At 36.8% G+C, this 24524-nt stretch overlaps 1 protein-coding gene across 1 annotated transcript in view; it reads right to left on the bottom strand.

The window, feature by feature from the left end:
• FREM2 (FRAS1 related extracellular matrix 2) overlaps positions 1-24524 on the bottom strand; it is a 112751-nt gene that overhangs the window by 48013 nt on the left and 40214 nt on the right. The window contains exons 3-4 of the mRNA XM_065730252.1: positions 4277-4423; positions 380-610 (exon numbers count right to left, since the gene is read on the bottom strand). Of these exons, the coding sequence (XP_065586324.1) occupies positions 380-610; positions 4277-4423 (378 nt within the window). The remainder of the gene's footprint in view (positions 1-379; positions 611-4276; positions 4424-24524) is intronic.

Below are 24524 nucleotides of genomic sequence, written 5' to 3'. Positions count from 1 at the left end.
CAGAAAAACTATAATACCTAAAAAGTAAAGAAGCTGAAAAAAAAAGCTTGGTACAATATATTATGGGAAAGACATGCACAGGAACAAAGATAGCAGGAGTTGAGAGACAGTCAAAGCTTTGTAAAGACCTAAAGCTAAGGGTCTAGGAAAAGGTGGTCCATAATGTGACTTAAGGAATAACTGAAGCTGCTGAGGACACTCCTTTGGTTACATCTTCATGATATACTTGAAGTGATACAGGACAAACCCCTACTGGATGCCCAAATTTGTCTCCAGAAACATTATGAGGGAAGGCAAGCATTGCCATCCAGCACCATTCATAGCTTTTCCCCTCCAGTTTTCAAACATACTGTCAATACTGTTCTGAAACAGTTCTTACCATCTCCTGGATCAATAATCTCCACTGTGGATACAGCAGGAAATTCCAGAACTGCCATGACAGGCTCAGAAAGTACAATTTGAAAGGTCTCAGACCGTTCATGTTCACCATCACTCAAAATCCGCACTCGCCACGTGGCTAAGGTTTGGCCAGGATTAAACTGCACCTGCTTCTGGGCTTTTCCTCTGAAGTCTTTATCTTTCTTGGCAGTACCATCTCTGGTGCTAATACCTGCCAAAAAAAAAAAAATCAAGTCATTAAAAACATCACTTGTATTTTTCTCTCATTACATCATCTTTAAAAATAAGAAAAATAGACTTATTTTAATAACTAGAGTAGCAGAGCTGCTCAAGACAATGCATGTTGTTCCTCAATAAATCTTATATTGATGTCACGTGTAGAAGTGGAAGTACATCAGTTAATATTATGAAGGGAAGTTTGTACAGAATTAGCAAAGCCAAAATTAAGTACTAGAAAACCTAAATTCTGCGAGCATACTATCAAGTTTCCATTCCTCAGTAATTCACCCATGGATGTCCAAAAAGACCAATAGATTTTCCTTTCCACCTCTAACTGACTGGGTTCTCTTCTGTTCCAGAATATCTAAATAAAATGTGGCCTAAAACACCCCAAATACTTCTTTCTCTTGGGAAAAAATAAAAACACCCTGGAAAGTCCAAACTTGAAGGGGAAAGCTAAGGAAAATAGATGTAAAGAGGTAAAACATGGGGAACAATGATGAAAGATGTAAAACATGAGCCATTGTGGTCATTTTCACTATAGTAAACACTTTTTAAAACTAATTATCTTCTTGTTTCAGTGTTTATGCAACAACAGTCATTAAACTCAAACTTTTCAACTCAGGTCAAGATGAAACTATAAAGTCACAGGACAAAATTCAGGACAGCTATCCCCACCAAGACAGCCTCAGGATCCACAGTAGTGTAAAATGGCTTTTTATTGTTTTTTCCCTCTCAATTTAAGGCTGTCTGACAGGCCCTCACTTTGGAGAACCCTTTGGAACTATCTCCAACTCATGCATTTGGCCTCTGTTCCAACTTTGTAGTACCATTCAAATCTTAATGGTTTTCCTCAGGTTCATAGAAAACATTTAAAACCTTTCACTTCTCTATTTATTCTAACTGTACTGTTTTACCTGTTCAAACATATCCCTCTTTCTTACAAACCTTGCAAACTTGTGTCAGTATTCAACGTAACCTTTATATCCCTTCAGATCCTTTGGCCCACAGACCAGAAAGGCTGGCAAGCATCTGGGCTGTTATCTTTTATGTTCTTTCAGCTATGTAATTCCACTCTGCAGGACTACGGGAGTCAACTAGAGGCTTACTGTTCAAAGTGCTTGTCAGATCTTTTGCTTGATTTTGAGTCATCTCAATTCAGAAATTGAACTTCAATCTGTAGTAAAAAAAATCTGTACAAATTCTTTATTTAAAAGACCAGAAGTCAAACTGTTAAGCAGTAGTTAACTTAAACAACACATCCTTAACTTTCATTCATCCCTTATTCTTTTACATTCTTTAAAAGAAATGTGATAATGCATTCCTTCTTTCCCCACCTTTTCACTCCCCAGACACTCTGAACAGCTTTTAACAACTCCTGTATCAGCCTCAGTTGACTGCCAATGTTGGCTGAAGATAATGAGCCTACTGCTTGGATCTCACAATGGCCAGGAAAATGATACATGTTTATTGTTGTCTTTCTGGTTGATACAACTTTATTTTCTCAATACAGGGAAAATGAAATCTGGACAAGAACTGTATTCTGTGAAGCAAATACAAAAGTGCTATCAACTGTAGGTGCCCATAAAATAATCCCTCCTTGTGCAGGTAATGAGGAAGTACTTGTCATTCATTAAAATTTAGCATTTTACGCATTGACTAGTTAAGATCTATACTAGTTTCATAGTTAACCTGGGTGGTACAGCTACAATTGCTGTTTATATATGGCATACTTATTGGAGTATACATTAACACATACACTGATGCATGAAAGGACGTTCAGTTCTTGACAACAAGACATCAACATCTCAACTTTTTTCTAAGTCTGTGGGAAAATAGTGGTCTTGCTATCTATTTGTGGGAGACTCTTTAGGCTGTGAAACTAAGATTTCTGAAGACACAAAAGTACTTTGGAAATTAGGATATGTATTTGCACATTTAGAAATATACGTTTAAATGTTGACTTTTATTGTCACAATATTTTTAGTATTGTGCTTGGACAACACTAAATGTGCAAGAGTCTAATATCTTTTTTTAAAAGAGATCTATTTCATTAAGAATTTATGAATTTTTCTGATACACACACACAAAAAAGATTACTCACTGAAGAATCTGTTCAAATTCTGAGATATTTATGTGCTTATTTTACAACCTACTTTTAATTGTAAGTATTTTCATTTTCTTCCAATTAAAATCCTGTATGAAATATCACTTTGTTTTCCTGGTGTTCCATTGTGAAAATCACCCTTAGAAATTTCATACAAACTCCGGTAAAATATAAACTCTTGATGATTTATTAAATAATCAATCATTTAAAAAAATCATAAAGCTCCATCCCTAAAAAAAAAACAGAGTTCCTTTTTTTTCCTTTGCTTGTTTTATAATTAAAATTCTCACCCTCTACATATTTGCCTGTTCTGGAGTCTGCCTCAGTGCTTTCATGCAATGCATCCAAGATTTCTTTTTTTTTTTTCTTAATTGGATATATGCTATTTGTTATTCCAATAAAAATGTCTGGTAACAGAAGAGATAAATACTCTTCTTTCCTCACTTCTTCTGACATCTCCTGAACTGTGAGTAGATGAGACTCTGACTCTCAGAAAACCTAGTCTGTATCAGTAATTACAAACACAAAAGGAAGTGGCTGTCATCAGTGCCTGCTGTTTTCCACTAGCTGGAAGTAAGACAGGAGAAACTCTCCCTTAGATTTCCATGCCCAGAGAGGCTGTGGAGTTGCCTTCTGTGGAGTTATCCAAATGCTACCTGGACAGTTTCCTGGGTAATGAGCACTAGGGGCCACTGCTTGAGCAAGGAGGCTGGACAGAATGATGTTCAGAGGCCCTTTCCAACCTCAAGCATTTTGTAATTTTGTGGTACACAACATAGCCAGAATTTCAAAATACTACAGAATTACAGCAAGACTGCATTTCACTCTTCTGTTTCAACGTCTTCTCAATTAACTCTCGATTCAGAGACAAACATACAGTTGCCTGAAGGCAAAAATCTTTTCTGCTAGTGACTAAACAGTCACAAACACAAACTGAGATTGCTTCATAAAAACATTTATATATCTAAACAGTCACAAATGCACTTATTAATAAAAGAATAACTTGTTGCAATATTCTAATATTGTACACTTTATTATTGTAATTTTATAATTTTATATTTATATTCAATGAAATACTTATAATCTAAACTGTTAAAATATTTTCAGAAATGCAACCCAATGTTATTTCTGGAGAAGTAGTATTCCAGAGAACTACTCAGAAAGACATGCTCTTAAGAATTTCAGTTTCATGTTGATTAACCACTTATGCTTGTATGATCTTCTCCTGATATTGAAGCCAACAGAAATTTTAATGTTTCATATGAAAAGAAGGATTGAGCTGTTAAACTGAAAATGAATTGCAGAAAGCCACAAAAGCAACCCCCCAGAAAAACCCAGCCAAAACAACCATGTGAAAATGTCATCATATAAATAAAGAAATCTTACAACTAGATCAACAAAAGACAGTTGTTTTGATAAAGCAGTATTTTACTTCTATTACATTGTTTAATATCAAATACTTCTAAAAGGACATAAATGCATTGATGACTTCTATGAATTATGTGGCCAGTGATTTATACAAGCAATTGTTCAGACTAAAATTGACCTTACTTATAAAAGAAGTTTCTCCAAGGTAACCTCTCCGCTTAAGAATGACATCAAGATATTTGGAATCTTCATTTACTAAATAATATTTCTTCTCTAAGGAAATCCATGCCCAGTTTAGACGAAAATGTTGATTCTTCAGTTTATTGCCTCCTGCAAAATAAAATACACACGTATATATATATTAATTTTCCTCTTTGTTAAATAGTACCTTTTAGTTTAATGTAACCTGTATCTTGAGTAAGATACCATCTTAGCTGGATATTAAAATTCCAGAACAGCAAAAGCATAACACCACAAAATAACAGGTAAATAATCATGATAGATTTGATGCATGTACCATACAGTTGATTTTAGTTGCATACAAACTAGTCCCATTCATTCTAAGGTAAACCAGTTTTCCTCTTTTTGAAGGGAAAAAGAACAAGAATTCATCAAATTGCATTTGGGATCTCTTTTTCAGAAATTACAAAAATTGAGGATGATACAAACTTTTCCAAATGATATACTACAAAGGATGCTGAATGATGAATGCTGCAATTTATAGCTTTGCTGATGTCCTCCTAAGCATACAAGCTTCTAACTAATAGGAACCACACAATCATGATTGTCTGTGTCACCTAAGGAGATTTAAAGAGACCCAAATGCTTACTGGCATGCTCTTATACTATTTTGTAATGACCTATCTCACGGTACTGTGAGTGACCCAAGCTGATTAAGCTGCTGAAATGTGTTTTGAGAGTTAAGCTTTTAAGCTAAGACCAAACATCCTCAACAGTTCTTGTTACATAAGCACTGCTGTAGCACCACATGCTAGCAAAGAAAGTTGGCCCCAGAAAGCACTTCCAAGGTCTGTACTGTTGTAGTTGCACAACAGCTTCCTTGAGGTCTCACTAGACATGGATAGTTTAGGTGCACCCATGAAATGAAAGCTCAGTGCAGCAGAGCAGTGCAGGGGGATCTAAATCACTAATATGGACCAAATCAATATCTCAAGGTGACACCTGTCAATGCAGATGATATTGTCCTTAAGATAAAGACAATTTTTCCTCTTACAGTAACATAAAGAATATTCACAGCTCTCAAACAAAATTGCTCATATATTTATTAGCAAAAGCAGGCTCTATTTTTTGAGGCCAAATCAAAGCAATAATAGAGGAACCATCACTCACAGTTTTGCAGGGGATGATCTGGAAGCTATATAACTCCATGTGCAAAACACTAATCCCCAGCCTGCAATATGAGCATGTCTCAGCCTAATTTCTTGTTTCCAGCAGAAATTAAGCTGATGTGCCTGTAGTGAATAGGATTTGTATAACTGTGACACAATAGGAGTGGTTATTGAAATGGCAAACTACAAGAAGTTAACTGTCACATAGAGAAGCAAACCAGAAGCAACTGTAAACAGATGGTACTTTAAGGCCCAGCTTTTGCCCAGAAGTGCAACACTTCTTTTCAGTTGGAAATACAAGAGCTACAAAGAAGGATCAACCATTTCACTGGCTACAAAAAAAGTATTTGTGCAACAGATGGAATATAGCAAATTACACATTTCTGATAAAATATAACATAGCTTTGCTTTGTCATGTATGGTTTATCTCCACCTGTTCACTGATTTCCCATAGTAAAGAAGGCATTTCTTGTCAGTGTAGGGATTCTGGTTGTCACAGATAAGATGCAGAACAAATCAAGTTCCACATATCATCCTGTTGGAGATGTTTATTACGACTCAGGGGAATCCTGCAATTTCCACTGCAGGAATAAAACAGCCCGGTGAGCTCACTGAAGATAAATGCTCACTCAGCAACTGTCTTCTGGGGATGCTGGTTGGTGAGAGGCTGTAGTCTGATCTCCTTCCCACAAGGTGCTGCTACAGAACAAGATTAGCTCAGGTAATGACAGATAAATGCCAAGAAATCCCTTTAAACACTTCTGTGTGAAAGCTAGGGAATAAGATAACTTCTTCTGGACAGCAGAGAAATATATCTAAGTATTTCGGTTCACTCATGGTTTAACTACTGCAATTAGTGCCAGAGACTGATTTTCCCATTCTAGTTTCTTCCAATCTGTTTCCGTGAACTAGAAACTTTTCATTTGCTTCCGCCCTACTTCAGAGAAGCCTCTATAATTTATTATTGACCTGCCTACTAGGAAAAAAACAAACACAAAGCCCACAAAAAAACCACTACCAAACTTGTGTAATCTCTCTAACATAAAGGCAACAGTACAGTGTAAATGAAAGTAGGCAAATTGTTACCAAAGATTCATGTTTCCTTGCCCTACTTCCTTCTGTTCCTTTCATCTTAGCAGTTACAATAGGAAGGCTAAAAATACATATAACAAAAATTGTAATGAGCACCACTATAAATCCATTAACTACAGTCCCATCAATTTCTGGGGATAAATGCAAGATACTATGGTTTGTGAGAAAAGCTGTTTGTATGTGTCACCTCTGAACACAGGCCAATCTAAACATAACTTGACAGAGGTATGAAATGTCTAAGATATAAAAGAAATGAAACAGTACATATATGTATCACTACGGAGAAAAAAACATTGCTGTATAAGCTCATTGCTTTTTCACAATGCACAAATCAGTCATCATAAACTCCTAGCTGAACATAAAGCTTCTTTCAGGGTTTGCAGCATTTCAGATTGAAGATACTCCAAATAGGAAACAAAAAGCAATGGAAAACTTGGCATCACTTGTTCTACTGCCCAGAGAACAAATAGTTCAAATGTTTGTGGGTATAGACATACAATCTACAGTGTACTTGTGGTCAGATCTCTTTTGTTTCATCCCCAGAGTCTTAAATAGATCAAACAAATCTAATCTATATTTGCACATAATTACTGAACAAATAAAAATTATTATACAAGAGGCAAAGTCCTTGCTGTTAAGAAAGAACAGCCATGTGGAGAAGTTCCAGTAGCCAGCTATCAAACCAGTTAATTCCTGTCACTGATGCACTGATTTTCCATAAAATGCTGAAATACATTTATTTTAAAATGAAATGAGAATATTAAACTTAGGAAGCAGAAAACAAGAAAGGCAACAAGAAAGATTTAGTATTCTACTCATTTCATCTGTTTCTTGCTTTCAGAATTTTATTTCTTAGAGTAAAAAACTAAAAAAGCATTATTCTAGGGCTACTTCTGCCCTGAAATATCTGTTTTTCACTGTTTAGAATGTGAAGTGTCAGGTTTAGATATTTATACCTATATCTATTTTTATGCAGGTGTTTTAAAACTTGTCTTCTCCCCTTCGTGCTTTTTGTGTTTAAAAGAAATATTTTCTAAATTGTGCAACAAATCTCTAGGTTCAATGTTATTCAAAGAATTAAAGCAAATTTTTAATATTTATTATTACTGTCTCAGACTTCTGTTACAATAGAGTAGGAAGCAGAGGATTCATGCTACCTAACTTCAGGTACTTACTTTTTGGTTAGTAATCCTAACCTTTCAGAACCAGGAAAGAGGCATCTTTTAAGGCCATCTATTGCTGGGTAAGAAGTAAATCATGTCTCAACTAGATGAAAACTCGGCCTTTCCTACAATGAGGTAGAGCCAAACACCAGCCAAACAGATGATCTGTAAAGATCATCTAAGAATATACAGCTTTCTGGAACTATAAAAAATCAGAAATAAAATTGCACATGCCATCTTTATGTGGTTTCCAATTAAATTACCTGTCCTACTTATAACAATAACATTTGTATAGGCAAATGTATTGCTGTTCAGGCTTCTTATTTTTTATTTTTTATTTTTTGTCACTTTCCTGGGGCTTAGTCAAACATTAAACTGCGTAGCAGTTTAAGTACTATGCTTCAGTGACAGTTTGGTTTTCATTCCTGTTCCAGATAAGTGCCTGTAATTCAAACACATAGAAATATGGAGAGAGGAGCCATTAACAGAGCACTTTTAAAACTAAACAAAAGAAAGGAGTACCAAATTACAATGAGGTAAATCCAAAACAACTTTGCTTAATATCAATTTGATGTGGTTGGTGGGATATTGATAGAGAGATGCATGATAACCTGTTTCTTAAATTTTGCCAGAGTGCAACAGTAATAGATCAGGAAATGGTAATATGCAGATAGGACATGGCGCAGGCAGACATGCACAGGAATGGAGACAGCAGGAGTTGAGAGAGAGTCAAAGCTTTGTAGAGATCTAAAGCTAAGTGTCAGGGGAAAGGAATAACTGAAGGACACCCCCCTTTGGAAAGGTGTGCCTGAAAAGCGATGCGTCAAAGGATGTACCTAGAACGGGTCTTTATAGGAGTCCTGTTGGCACACTGGAAAGTTGTCAGAAAACAGCGATAAATTACATTTGCAAGGGTCATCAAACTAGGTATTTCTGGAAAGATCAAGTCAACTGGAAACTTCAGTTTCAGTTACTCTACTTGAATAAAAGCCTAAGAGGGAAGTAGGCTTGGTCAGCATAATAATTTGAAGGGAAAAAGATTAAAATGAATATTCACACTTAAGCATTTATCTTTCTACTTGTGCTGCTATATTTATAAAAACATACAACCTCTGTGAGAAGTACAGATTCAATTGTAAGAACTTTCTGTCATGATGCAAAATGTTCAGAGAAAGAAAGACAGCTCCAGATCTCTCCACTGGCCATTGGACTCTATGAAAATGGTGTAGGAAATCTGTCATTAAATCCCATCTCCTTTGCACTGGTGAACTAAAGGAGCATTCCATAACTGTGGGAGGAAATCAACGGACTCCACAGCGACTCCACAAGAGTCATAATACAGAGACACTTTATTGCAAACATCAACAGTATATAAAGACAACTCCCGTGGCAAAGAACATGGGATTGCACCACGTCAACCAAGAGAGCACTTCTGGTTCATTGCTTTGCTCTTCTTCATTCCCTCTCACTGATCCTACTCCTCTTCACCTCTCCAGACTCTGTGGTCCCATCTGCTGTATTGCTGAATGCCTCCTGAGCTTCATCCAACCTCAATAGTCACATTTTCTATTATAGTCCTACATAGTCTTCTAATCCTCCACACATAACGAATGCATGATTGTGGCTTTGTTCTCCCTAGGAGTTACCCCAGAACCATAATTCATCAAGAGCACAAAGTTATACCACAGGTTTCATGTACCGACTTAAATAGAAATCGATATAGATATCGGCTTCTCTGCATTGTATCCATGGTGTAACCAGGCACAGGTGAATCAGTTAAAGAGTGCCTGACCTGTACAAGTGTAGCCACACAGACTCATTGTGTCCACAAGATATGAGTCTGAACAAACACAGCTGACTTTACACATAGATGTTTAGCGTACAACATAGCTACTCTCTTTAGTCATTAGAGGAGACTGTTGGAAAAACAAAACAAAATCTTCTAAAAATTCTTCCAAGTTCAGGAATCATGATATGGCATAAATAGAACAGTAAGACTTTTTAGAAACTATGTTTCCTCCCTCTCCCTCCAATTCATTCCAACTCCTGCCCCTGTTTGCTGATTTGTCTGCATGCTTGGTTCAGAATATTTGTCCATTTTGAGTGCTCCATTCAGACAGGGTCACCAAAGTTTCTATACTATCCTTTTGCCATCCTATGGGTCTCCTCATTGCAGCAGGTATATTAAATATCTAAAAAAGGAAACCTACTCCTGTTCTTCAGTTCAGCCTGAAGGGAAAGAAATGACACAGAGGCAGAGGAAAGAAAATGGAATATTTCATCTTTAGGAATTAATTTCTTTATCCTCTGATTAGCCACTTCTGTGCCAAGCCAGCTTGTTCAATATGTACCAGGATAAAGCTACTTCAAATTATTTTAGGTACTTCAACAATTGCATTAGACGTAAGGTCTGACATGAAATGCAGAAATCTTTATCCTCAGCATCATGATTCCCTGTTTGTTCATGAGCAAGTCTCCATTTTTTTTTTATCCTCACACTATTTGCTATACATGATTCATGGTTTGTATAAACATGCTTTTTGCCAGACTGCAGAAAGAACATCTAATCTTAGATGATTCTTCCCCTGATTAAAGTATAACTTAAAAAAATATAGAAAAGACCTAATACGCTCAGATCAAGACACACTGTTTCAACAGCTCTGATTTGCCACAGTGTTATAGTTTCAATATATTACAGCTCCATGTTACAACTGCAAGGTCTCAAATAAACCTTCTGTCTGACAAATCTCAAAAAGGACACTTACAAATAGCTAATAATTTTTCTTTATTTAATCCAGCAGCACACAATATACTTTTCCTTCTGTTATGAAGGATCACCAGGAATTGCATATTCAGTAAAACTTTTATATTTTCATACAGGAAATATATTTGCAGAAGCAAAATTAGTAAGTAAACCCAGCACAGAAAATATGCCACTGAAATGTTCTGAATTTACTTCAACAATATATAAGCTAACCTTTTAATTACCAACTAACTTGTTTAAATGCTCCACCTTCATAAGTCTTTCTCAAGTGTACCACAACAGACTCCAATCACTAAAAAAATCTGCTGAACTCTGCACCCTTCTGCACTTTGTCTGCCACTGTAACTGAATATATTTGCAGAACAACCAAAGCGAACCCCTCAAACTAGCCCTGAGTGATAAGGGACTAAAACAATGCTTTCTCTGATTTCTCATGAGAAAACACACACTTCCCAGCCTTATGGACTTGGCTTGCCTGGAGTGTAATTGCTGGTATCCAATGAACTGTAGACAGTTTCCATCTTTCAGTAGCCTCTGTAACTCTTCTTTGCTTCTGTTTTATGTCTGCCCCCAAGAAATAAATTGGAATGGTTGCACTTGCCATGGCTCAGACTAAGCAAATGCTTGAAGTCAAGTAGAAGAAAAAATATTTGAAGAATCTAATACAATGGCTTTGTTAGAAAAAGAGAAGGGGAAGTGAGAGAAAAGACCCAAATGTGTAGACTAGCTACTGCATATTAAATTTTGCTCCCAGTGAAATCCAACTAAGTATAACTAAGGACACTAAGCATGGAGATTCACGATGGGTTAATTTGAGGAATTTTCAGTTCAATGCAAGAGATTAATGAGATTATCATTTACGAAAACTGTGGAAAAAAATACCACATCTTCAGCCTCTGCATTTAATTGCTTTAAATTCAATTTAAATCAGCTCTATACATTAATTCACCAAGAGCCAGGATACCTTCACACTGCTTGTTGTACTGAGAGGCTGTGAGCTTTTGAAGATGGAAAAAGCGAAGCAGATGAAGAGATGCCTAGTCTGAATCACCAAATACAGAAGTTGGAGCACCACATATGGTCAAAAGCCTTCAAAGATATTAAGTGGTTAGCTTTGTAACTGATTTCAAAGAAATCCAAAAGGTGCACCAGTTGGTTTGGGATTCTGTGCAGTAAACACCCCTGCAAGACACTGAACGTTTCCCATATAGTTACAGTTGTCAATATATTCATGGTTAGTATATTCATGAATTCAAGGTACTACTGAAATGCTACTTGAAATGTTTAAGCACATACCTATATGCACTGCAGAATCACTGTCCTTAATTGAAGTGGAAGACCCTAAAAAGTTCAAAGCCACCTTAAAAGACCTTTGCAAGACTGAACAAAGCACACACATTCACAGTTTCAGTGAAAAGCCACTACTGACAAAACACAGAAAGTTTTGCTCAGGTGTCAACAGAAGAACATAATTTCGCTTCTGTTTTAGAAAAGGTGAAAACAGGAGACATACCACTTAACAGTAAGATTCACATTTTTATCACTTAAAAGATGTTTAATTAAGCTAGCAATGTATGGAAATGAATGGAAAGAACTGCATTGTAAGGAACTACAGGTACACCTTATGCAATCAGTTGGATTGCACTTTGAAAAGATCTAGACCACTTCACTGAAAGTATAGAGAGAGTACTCAAACCAGTATAAATGGCTAACTTTAAGATACCTAAATCTGTTTATATGATTTTCTTGAGTGCACAAATGAGAAAGCTCAAAGATACAATTCCCAAACTGTGATAGGGTAAACCTACAAACTCAAACACTTTGCACCTCTAGAATATTTAAAAATAACCCAACAAAATCAATTTGGTTTAGAGGAATTATTAGCAATAACTCCTGTGTTGCCATAAAGCTAGCCAGCATTCCGTGTAGTCAGAAACAAACTTCACAAATAACTTAAACTTCCTTGTGAGTAGAAATAGAGAAAACCCAAACACACCACTCAAGCTGTCATGTCTATCATTAAACAATGCCTGCATTACCTAAAGCAGAATACCTTTTTTTTTTTCCTCAGGATCCCCACCCTGCACCTCCCTCTGAAGGAAAAAAAAAACCACACCACCTGGATTAATAAGATTTCATGCATGCATGGCCTGCAGCAATAAGTAAAATTATTAGATCTTTGGCAACACATTCTTAAAATAAACTTAATAGTCTTCACATCTCTGCTCTCTAATTCCTCTCATGGCGCCAGACAACTTCTCCCAAAAAACAAGCTTCAGATGAACTAAAGTCAAGGTTTGTTTTGCTTTGTCACAGAATAACGGGTTGGGCTTGTTTACACAATATCCAATATAGGACTTCTGGTTTGTACCTTTAAAGCAGTGTCACACACATATTAGTGCACAGGGAAACTACTGCCATTAAAGATTAAGTGTTAAATTTGAGTCATGGGTATCTTCAGCCTCAGACTGGAACCTAACTAGTAGTACCAAAGATACTGTACAGCAAGTAGTACTGCAACCTCACAAGTGAAAGACATTTCTTAGAAGAGAAGACAAGAAAAATATACTTAAAATCAAGATACTATTTAACATTTTAAGACATTTTCATGCTTAAGGGAAAAGATTCAATTTTTCTTCTTTAAAATCATATTTTTATTTAGGTCCCACTATTGCAAAATCCTTCAAATGAGCTTAACACTTCAGTGCTTGCAATGCCATTCCAATGCCAGGGTGCTACCTGAAACTGAGGCCCTTAATTTGTCATGATGAATTTGGAATTAGTATTCGTGTGAAACTAATTGGCAAATTTCTCTTGGAGTAGTTGAGCTTTTTAACTCCATTGAATGCTGCCTTTGCAGAGAATTCCTCTCCATTTCAGGTGACATTCCAATCTCATAAATCTCAAATGTTACAGCCTTAAGAAAATGTATGTGAGAGGGACTAAAGTACTAGTTGTCAGTTGCATAACTCACTCTACACAAAATGAAACAGCTTTTCCACTTCTTCAGCTGGACTTTTCTTCTGGAACTAACCAAGCACCTATAGAAAAGTATTCCTTTAATTCCATGTCAAGGTGATTGAACTGATTTAAGTTTTGGTTCCTTTCTGGCAGGGCAACAAATAAAATGCCTGACTGACTGGAGGAGAACAAATGTCAGGTGGGTTCATTTAACATGTACTTTTAATTCATTTCAGAGTCATTGCACCTGGTAATCTTGAATACTTAACTTTTAATATTATTTGACCAGAGAAACTCCTCTGTGGTATGTTTGATCCTTTTAAAGCTGTGCCAACCCTATAACTTTTGGCAGGTGATTCAGTCCTCGGAAGGACAGAGTGAAAAACTGAAAACATGCAAAATAAAAACCAACCACTGATTGATAGACACGAAGACAAAAAAGCACTGTAACTCTGCCTTAAGACATGTCTTGTAAAGAAAGGTTCAAAGATGTTACTTCTGCTGTAGAAGGAAATGTGCTTGCATTAGTAATTTTTGTTTATATCATTATGAGCTTTTCAGTAGTACTTGAGGAACATAATACAAAACAGACTGTACATTCTGACTGCAACAATTATATATCAGTATTATAAGGACTACTCCAAAAGTAATGCCTCTTATTTTATTACATCGGCCCACAACATCAGAGGTAGATGGTGATGGTATGGCAGTAGAGGTTGAACCTTCCCACCAATATTCCATTACATTTTGTTGCTATGTGACAGATGACAGCAGAGGGGCAGTCTGACAAAATGGTGTCTGACATGGACATGCATATGAAGCAAAGGTGTGCCTCTGAATTCCTCCATGCAGAAAAAATGGCACCCATTGACACTGATCAATGTTTGCTGAAGGTTTATGGAGACCAAACAGTGTATGTGAGCACAGTGAGGTTGGTGGTGGTGCGTTTCAGCAGTGGTGACAGTGACAGTGGGCCACCTCTGCTGGTGAAGGTTTTTAAAAAGGCATGTAAATTCTTCTTCATCACTGATGAAATTGCATAAATAACAGTGGTCACTACTTTTAAAAACACAGTTTTGTAGGTGATAATTTTCTCTATCAAAGTGTTTTTGTGCTTCTTGTATCTGTTGTAGTTTCCATGTAAATAAATAGAAAGCATTACTTTCAGACTGACCTACGTATTTTAGATCAAATTTCTATGATCCCAATGCTGCAGTCAGTGCATCATAAGACAAAAAAAAAAAATTAGGAGAAGAAAAAAATATCTAAATGATTAAAGACAAGATGTAAGAAATATGTTTAAACATCAATTACAGGAAAAACTGTATAGAACTGAAGGGAAAAACCAAAATTCCAGAACACTGTGAGTCCCACTAGGGAGCAGCCAGGGCTCAACTGAAACACAGCAGAGGGATGGGGACAGAAATGAAGTTATAAAAACTCAATCTCAATAGTAAATTCTTTCCAATATGTTCTTCCCTCTGAATTTTTCTCTCTGCATATGCATGCATTCTTTAGTCATGCCTTAAGATAGATAAATTAAACGGAAATAATCCGTAGAAAAGTACAGCCTTAGCATTTTATTTATGTTGGTACTAAAATAGTTTTATGGTTTAAGCACACAATTTTTAACAAATAATTTGTACACTGCTCATCTTTTACTCAACTTGAAATGAGATGATAGATGTAGACATTCTCTTTCTTAATAGTAGAATACATATAAGCCTTGATAAGTGAAAGGCATATTTACTTAAAATTTCTTCTATAATATATTTAGTAAGCTTATTTTAGGAAATTATGTACTGACCTTCAAATACCAAGGTATGTTTTTCAATGTGTGAAGCTGAAGTTTATTTGGCATCATTCAGCCTTTTGGAAACCCTTGATCGAGATTTCCATGACCATTCTCCCCCATGTATTCAGAAATTAAAATGTTAGCTTTTTCCCAATGGAAAGGGAGGAGATGCTTTTGTCAATTCCAAGTCCACCTCCCACTGAAACTGTTGGCTATTGCACAAAGGCAGCAAAGGGCACTGGTATCTGTGGGCTCAAGTTTACATTTTTTGACTTAGATTTTGCACAGAAGTGTAGGGAGGTGTGACCACAGTAGTTTTAATGTGCCAACTACCACAAAAGTTTCTCAGATTCAAAGATGATGTTTCCTATCCACCCTTGAAGGGGAGCTGCATTACGCTTTCCTGTCAGCACATGACCTCAGCCCCCCCATACGTCATTGCTGTGGTGATAACATTGCTGACACAAAAACCAGAGTGGTTCCATATCAGCTAATTATCACATCAGGTTATTGACTGGAGTTCTTGCACCTATTCTTATTAAACCATTTATCCTTTAAATAATTCCAGTTATTCTTTAGGTCTCATACATACTTGAAAAGAAAGGGATACCGTAGTAACCTACCTAGTAACACTACAGCTCATTTTGTTTTTAAGGTTCTCTAGTCCAAACTCACCCTGCATTTTCTAGTAAGTTGGATCCCAGCAATGAACTGGGATCTCATATTCCACTGTTCATGTCTGTGGAAAATCTAATTGAAAGGTGTCTCCAAGATCCTTACCTCCTGTTCCATATTGTGATGGACAATCTCACTGCTCAACTTGGTCATAAACTCATTATATTTCCACTACAAAGCAGAGACTTCAAAGCAGAGACTTCTTGCTCCCTTCTTATGGTGGAACCCTTCAAATATTGTTCAAAAAGCAGTGACTAAAAGCAGCCACTGAAATCCAGTGTCTCAATTATTCATCTTGACTGAAAAATTCCCAGAAAACACGTTCTGACCTTGAAAACATTTTGAGCAACTATATTTCTAATCCTTTGGATATAAATATGGTCTTCTGCTATTAAATTCATATATTCATATTCCTTTGCTGTTGTGTTCTTGCTTTCTTCATTTACTCACTGAGCAGCTTCTTGGAAGAAGCATGAGCATAGCAGTCTAACATGAGCATGGGAAAGCACTTCCTCTTCACTTGCTAGTTAATGAGCAACTTTCAGAGTAAGCTTGATAAAAGTTCCTATATTAAAGAACACAGATGGCAAAGGTGAAGTACTGTCTCAAAAGCTACTTGTTCTATGCAGACACATTTTCTATATTTTAAATTTCACTGTATGCTTACATTAAAGAGTCCTTTATTTGTAGTCTCCTTGTTATTCTACTGACTGATATTTCAAGCTAGAACCAGCAAGATATATTAAAGCTACCTAGGCACATGAATATGGGGGCAAGACACAGTACATGGACAGACTGGAGCTGGGAGGAGAGAAACCTAATGAGGTTCAACAAGTGCAAGTGTAAAGTCCTACACATAAGGAGGAACAATTGCCTGTATCAGTACAGGTTAGGGGTAGATCTGCTGGAAAGGAGCATTTTGGCCTGGGGTCCTGGTGGACAGCAGGTTGCCCGTGAGCCAGCATTGTGCCCTTGTGGTCCAGAAGGCCAATGGTACCTTGGGGTGCATTAGAAAGAATGTGGCCAGCTAGAGAGAGTTCAGAGAAAAGCCACAGAAGTCCTTTCCAACCCCTACCACTCTGTGATTTTGTGACACATTATCCTGTTAGAGCTGCATGAATGAAATCCATCTACATCCATCTGAATCTATATGGAACATATGTATTTTATAATCAGTTTTCCCCAAAAAGTAGAAGGTCGCACAAGCAAAAATTAAATAAATGGGGTTATTTAACTAAGTATCAAGTATCAGTGAAAATACAAAGTGAGCATAATATTTAAAAGATAATATAACTCAGTTTTATAGCTTCAAATACCCATAACATTTTTCAGTGAATCATTATGTGAGCCGTGGTATGAGGCTGCCCAGAGGAGGTGTGGAGTCTCCTTCTCTGGAAATATTCAAGACCCACCTGGACGCCTTCCTGTGCAACCTGGTTAGGGAGCTGCTTTACAGGGGGAGCTGGACTCGATGATCTGTAGAGGTCACTTCCAGTCCCTACAGTTCTGTGATTCTGTATAAAACTTTGAAGTCTAGGTAGTAGATAGTAAATTGTTAATTCCCATTCTCAGAATGGGAACAATATTGCACAACCTTTTATATCTCTTAAGAGCTGCACCCAGATATTCAAACTCTTTCTTCATTGAACACCATAAAAACACAACAACAAAGAGAGGCAGAAGACATATCCTCAGGGAATCATTTTGATTGTTCTTCCTCTTGCTGCAGATTTTGATTTCAGAAACACTTAGGAAAATTGTATTTCAGACTCACAAGGAGTATTAAAGTCAAAAGTTCATTATATCCCTAAGAATTCTAAATTATCTGTTCAAGCAAACAGCTTACAGTACTTAGAAGACTTTCAGAGATATTTCCAACGAGTTATAAATATTCTTACTGTAGTAATCATAATATTTATATGCTTTAACCTTTGCCAGAATACTATCATTAACAGGAGATGAAAAACTGCAGAATCACAGAATTGCAGGGGTTGGAAGTGACATTTGGAGATCACTGAGTCTAATCCCCTGCTAAAGCAGGTTCCCTACAGCAGGTCACACATGTAGGTGTCCAAACAGGTTTTGAATATCTCCAGAGCAGAAGACTCCACAGCCTCTCTGGGCAGCCTGCTCTAGTGTTCTGTCACCCTCTAAATAAAGAAGCTGTTCCTCACGTTTGTATGAAACTTCCAGTTTTGTGCCAATTGGTCCTTACTGTGTTTCTGGGCACTGCCAAAAAAAACTGGACTCAACCACTTGACTCCCCTATCCATTAGATATTTATAAGCACTGATAAGATCCCCTATCAGTCTTTTTTCCAGGCTAGACAGTCCCAGGTCTCACAGCCTTTCCTCATAATGGAGATGCTCCAGATCCTCAGTCATCTTTGTGACTCTCCTTTGCACTTCTAGAGAAGTTCTCTGTCTTTCTTGAACTGGGGAGCCCAGCAATGTACACAGTGCTGGGCTCCAGATGTGGCCTCATCAGAGCAGAGCAGAAGGAGAGATCAACTCTTTTCAATGCACCCCAGGATCCCATTGGCTTTCTGAGCCACAAGGGCACAATGCTGGCTCATAGCCAATCTGTTGTCCACCAGGACACCCAGGTTCTTGTCTACAGAGTTCCTTTCTAGTGGATCAACCCCTAACCATGTACGGTTTTAATGAACATAATTTCTATGATTCCTTCTCTACATAGGGTTTCAGCATAATATTTCAAACACCAATCATATATGCAAGCTCAGTTCCAATTCTACAGTTTGAATCTGCCCAAGAAGTATTGTGAAGTGCAATTGTCAGTAAATAACACAGTATAACTATTAATGTTAACACTGGTGCATAAAGGATGACCTATGTGGAACACAGGGAATAACATTCATCCTAAAGAACATTCTAATTACAACTGATACATACAAATGATTGATGATAGATACAAATGACTGACGTCTCATTTTTTGAGCATCCACATCAGTTTGGGGAAAAATGTCCTAGATTTCTTTCCAACAGCTATGTATCCTATATTTTTAACGTGCCAGATACATTTCACTGAATGAACTTGGGCTAGCTTTCTTTGTATATTGTTAGATTTATAAAGAAAATTGAAATGTTTTACATACCAAATTGTATAATGATTCTCTCTCTCTCTCTCTCTCTCTCTATCTGTAATATGTTTGTTACACATATGTATCAGTAAATCAAGACAGAGCCTCCTGTGCTTGTGTGAAACATCACTACTGCTCCCTTCCCAACATAGAAATGCCAGGAAACCTCTTCAGTAGAGCAGTTTAGGTTGGAACAACGCATGCAACTGTTATCAGAATAGTGACATCTCCCATTACTCATATTTTCACTCAGAGAATGGTAAGCTGTGCAGTATTAAGCCCTTGCAGGTTTCATATACTTGCTAGAAATTGTAAGGAGATTGTGGAGAACAATGTATTGGTAAAAATGTAATAGTTATTTACTACAAGAAGAAAAATCTTTGGGTACCTATGGAATTTATTTCCCTTTCTCTCCACTGACTACTTATACTCATGCAACTCTTTACTGGGATGACAAGACTCACTGCAGAGGTCTTCACTAGATGATTATGCATAGCTCATAGCTGTAACCATAGGCCAAATCATTGCTCTGTTACAAATGATCCAGGCTGCTGATCTGTTTGTTCCAGTAACTGGTGCTCCTTTTCTGTTCTTGCCAGTGGCAGCTGAAAACTTTCTTCCAATGTCTCTGCAGGACTCTTTATGGTGGGAGACATTACTGCATAGAATTACAGTCATGTTTTTGAAAAGCATTTGCCAGGATTCATTTCACCTAACTTTGGACATCATGGACATCTGTATCCTAAGATAGTCATTCTAAGCATCCATTATAGTCAGCAATGGTCTAGTCACTAGATTAGGATTCTGTTGCCTAAAGATAAGTATTCAGGGCCATTTGAGATGTGGGACATTTGCACAGGGCTGGAAATAGAGATTGCTTGGAAATCAATTTCTTATGCAGAGTTGGACAGAGGTCAAGCAGGTTGCCTGGAGCACTCCAAACTGCACTCAGTGCTTACATTCAGACACATTCATAAACCTGCATTTAGACATCTATATTTGGTTGTCATCACTTTAGGACAAACTCCCACACACTATATTTAAACCTTCTTTTTTCTTTTTTTCTTTTTCTTTTTTTTCTGGAAAGAGGGTTATGCAGATTAAAAAATAAATCTCATGTTACATGGCAGCTGACTTCACCCCTACAGAGATTTGCAAACCCTACCTCTTGGTGCTCTATCTTTGAGATGACTGTAGATATTTGCCTTCATCAAATGGGCAGCCTGAGAGCAGGGAAGTGAAAGAGGCAGCATATATTTTGGTGCTATAATGAGATTGGCTTAAACTGACTGACAGCCATGATCAACAGATTCATATGGGCATTCAGCGGGCACTGACAAAGCCTTGCCAGAGGAATCAGGAACTCCTTGTTCCCCCATGGGATCTCAGTCCCAGCCTTTGTGGTTCCCTCCCTACAGCTCGCACACATCGGCTTTTGATGCAGAAAGTAATTCCCTAGGCACCTATCTCTTGCTGGTCAGAGTATTAGAGTGTAAATCCGGTCAAAGAGTGGTATTTCATTTCTACTAACAACTTTACAGTTTGACTAGATGATCTTAGTGGTCTTTTCCAACCTTACTGATTCTATGAACGCATCCCCTAGCCTTATACCTACAGCAGGGTGTCACCAAGGCACACATGCTGACAACATCACATAACTGTTAACAACATGAAAATGGCTCCTAATACAAGCCATGAGTTGTATCAACTACTCAAAGAGATTCTAAAGGTTCCAGCCTTACCCTGCTTCCCAAGTAAAACAAAAGTCTGCATCTACCCAAGCTTTTTAAGAAATCTTTCTGACTGGCCCACTTGCCAAGACATGGATGTGACTGAAGGACAGAGCTTCCTGAAATGGTGCAGTTTGATACTTTTGCTAATCTTTGGAGGCATTATCTTGCATTTAATTGTCATGTCCACCAGCAAGTCACTTAGGTAAGAACGCACTTTATAGAATAGATATTTGTTGTCCTAACAGGGAAAAGAAAATCCTAACCTTTTAAAAATGAATTCCCTTAAACTCATTCTTTACATACATAACCCACATCTACAATACACAAGCACATATCCATGTACAGCACCCGTGAGAATGACATGTAAACTGAGAGTATGATTAAAACTCAGAAATAAACAAAATAAGCATGATTTGTTTGCTCTGAAGAAGATCAAAACAAAAGGAATTTCTCTTTGATTAGTAGCATATCACTTGAAACAATATGCTAAGAACCAAAATCTAGATAAGTATTAGGAAATGACAAATATAATTTGTTTTTGCAGACTTCTGTAGCTAGTGAAATGTGTTGAGTTACTTCCTGAATGCTTCTCTAACTGTTTAGTATTCACTAAACCATTCAGCACCTTTAGGTGCCGAAAGAAGGAAAGATAAGAATATGAAACTAATCCAAAAATCAAGACCTGTGTATTAGCTGCTGCCTTCTGCAATGCTTCATGTGAATACCCCTTTCATACAGACTTATCCTGCAAACGATAGCACAAATGACATTTTTCAGCCTAGAACACTTATTAAAGCTATTCATTTAGCTAAGCTGTGAGCAACAGATACTTGGTGAAAAATCCTTTCATTGTTTACTTATACATTAGTGAATAAATAGATCTGTCTGATTGTGTGACAGACGTCAGTGCAAAAGCAGTGAAGAAACTGCTTTCTCCACATAAGATGAATCTGAACAAGGTGTTCTTTAGTTTTGTTTCTCTTGGTTGTGTTACAGTACATGGAAGTAACACATACATATGCACAAAATAAAGTACACATTAAGCTCTGGCACCAATTAAACTATCAGCATTTTATGTTTGTTCAAGTTCATTTTAACTGATGTTTTAACGGTACGTGACAGTACATTTGAAAGAATTGCCACATTCTCTTGAAGGAATTATGGAAGAAAACTCAGACCTGCCTCAATTTCACTGTTTTTTACATTAATCGGAGTCTACAAGAAAGTAAGGCTCCCTGAATACACAGCAACATTACAAGCCTGTAAAAATCCATCTTTAAAACCTGTAGAACCTGCATGCAAAAGGTGATAGTAATCATCCCAGACACACGTCTGTGAATGAATAAAAGAACAATAAGAACTGAAACAGATTTATGCGTGCACTACATATTGTATGACATTTCGATGCCTTAACTATAAAAAAGTAATCAACACTAAGATCAGAGAATTTAATATTTTATCATCTCAATAGCTGTTTTAGTTGCAAGCATTTTATCAGATATTTATCCTTTAATCTGTTCACTGATAGTGCTTTGGGGTTTATTCCATCCATACTAAAATTAACTAGTTTGTATTTTTAAGTATAAGAAATTCTCTGAAGTGTTTTCTGCTTTATATTAACCTCCCTACACACATAACACAAAATATAGTTAGCTAGAAAGGCCAATTGCTCTGAAAATCTTTCTGTTTTTTCCCTCTGTACTTAAATAGAAAAATTTCTAGTAATGGTACGAGTAGTAGACCACTTTGTAGTCTTTAGGGTGATACAGGAACATCCAGAGAAAAATCATCTTGTCTTTCCCTACTTACTTTAATGAATATGAAAACATATGAAAGTTGTTTATATGAAAACAACAGATCTGATTGAAGGCCTTTCGTACCCTGAAAAAATATATTTATTTTCTTGTAGTTAAACTAGTTATATTATTCATAACTCTTAGTCTAATAAGAATTACTTTCAAATCTTACATAAGACAGAGAATAACACACAATAAATTCTAAGAAAATTATAGATAGTTTGGAAGTACTTGTAATTGCACATGAACATCAGACTCCTTTGTCGTTTATCTCATCACAAACCTTTAATATTCCTGGATTTAAAAAAAATAAAAAGTTAACTTTTTTAACTCACCCCTGCACAATACAACGGACTTTTCCCAGAATTGCTAATAGTGGAGATGAAAGATTTTGCAAGTGAAATACTTATCAGTATACTCCCCAATCTAGCTTATGTTCCTTAATGTCTTCTTTATGAGAAAAGGCCGCATATGCAGAATAGCTGTTCTTGCATGCTCAATGACTAGGAAATCATCTAAGTTCATCCTTTTTAATTTTATGAATATTAGCCTTGGCAAACAGCGGCAGTCAAGTAAGAAAATTAAGCTCTCGAAAGTGATAAATACAAGTTAACTTCTGTCTATGAAATAATAAATGGGAATCTCCTCACCTAAATCAGTGTCAAAATCTCCAAGTCAACCCGGCTTCTCTTCACTGTCAGCAGAGAAAGATATGCCTATCTAGTATATGATAAAACCTACCTGCCTTATATCTACATTTTAAACTCAGTTGAAAGTTTGTTATGCTAAAAAGATGGGAGAACTCTTAGATGACATCTCAAAAGAAAGTGCAAAGAAGTCACTGCTGTGGTGAACAGCTATGAGCAAGGGGCTTTAACCACAGATGCCACGCAAACTTTAAATCAGGTTTTGTGAGTGGTCAGAAATCAATCTACACTTCATTATGTCTAAGATACTAACTTTAAAAAATAAACACAAACTCAGCCTATATCTGATTTTTGTTATGATAACTGAGGCACAGAAAGCTTAACTTGGATAGTGGTTAGTCGAACTGATGTATCAAGAATAGGTTTCTTCAGAAATACATTAGTTTGTTTTATGTTTGAAGCTGAAAGAAAGGATTATGTCACCAAGTTAGACTTTTATCAACCAGTAATTACTGAAGAAACAGTTATGCTTTTTTTTAGCATTTCTCCCATGGTCACAATGATGTATGTGATCCATCCTTACCATGTTTAGTACAGATGGAATGCCATATGATAGCAAAACCTGCCATTCATCTGACCAGAATTTCCTGTGTACAGGCAGCCTATTTGTTAGCCCGTTTATGACATCCCATCGAAATTTGACTTATGTTCAGACAAAAAAAAAATTCCTTCCTTAAAGGAGCTCACTATTCTGGATCAAGCATTTGTAAAACACTGCTTAAAGCTTCACTTCAGCTAGCTGCTCAGCACTCCTCAGGCACAACAGAGTTTTTTTTCCTCCTGAAGGCAAAGCCTGCCTGTGCAGGAAACACAGCTTGCTGGGGAGCTGCCCTGAGTTTGTGAAATGAACTTACTCAGGAATGAAGAACCATCACAAATCTTCCAGTTTCAGTCAAAGCATACACCTTTGATTTGTCTTCAACAAATACATAACATACATTAAAAATATATATATACCAAAAACATGCTAGGCTACACTGCACACACAATTCTGCCCCGAGGAAAGGATGAAAGAAAGAACATTTTGTGACAAAAGTTAATCGTGTTTGTTCATGTACCACCGAAAGGTGATTGGATATTACACAGACGGGGTGGGGGAAGTGTAGTATGAACCAACACAGAGAAGAATAGCCTCATTATCGCTCAAGTTCCAACATGCTTCCTTGTCCCACTGCACTGCTCTGTGCTTTATCAGGAATACATTTTCTTTGCCACCTCCATAAGCTCATATCTTAAGTAAATGAAGTTGACAGTTTATTCATCAACCAGCTTCCTAAACTGAACAACAATAACCTTT

This window comes from Cyrtonyx montezumae, unplaced genomic scaffold, assembly GCF_038088225.1.
Source record: "Cyrtonyx montezumae isolate F1298 unplaced genomic scaffold, pur_monq_1.0 scaffold_12, whole genome shotgun sequence".
Taxonomy (NCBI): Eukaryota; Metazoa; Chordata; class Aves; order Galliformes; family Odontophoridae; genus Cyrtonyx; species Cyrtonyx montezumae.
The sequence above is the reverse complement of the archived record's forward strand: the minus strand, read 5'-3'. Positions and strand labels throughout refer to the sequence as shown.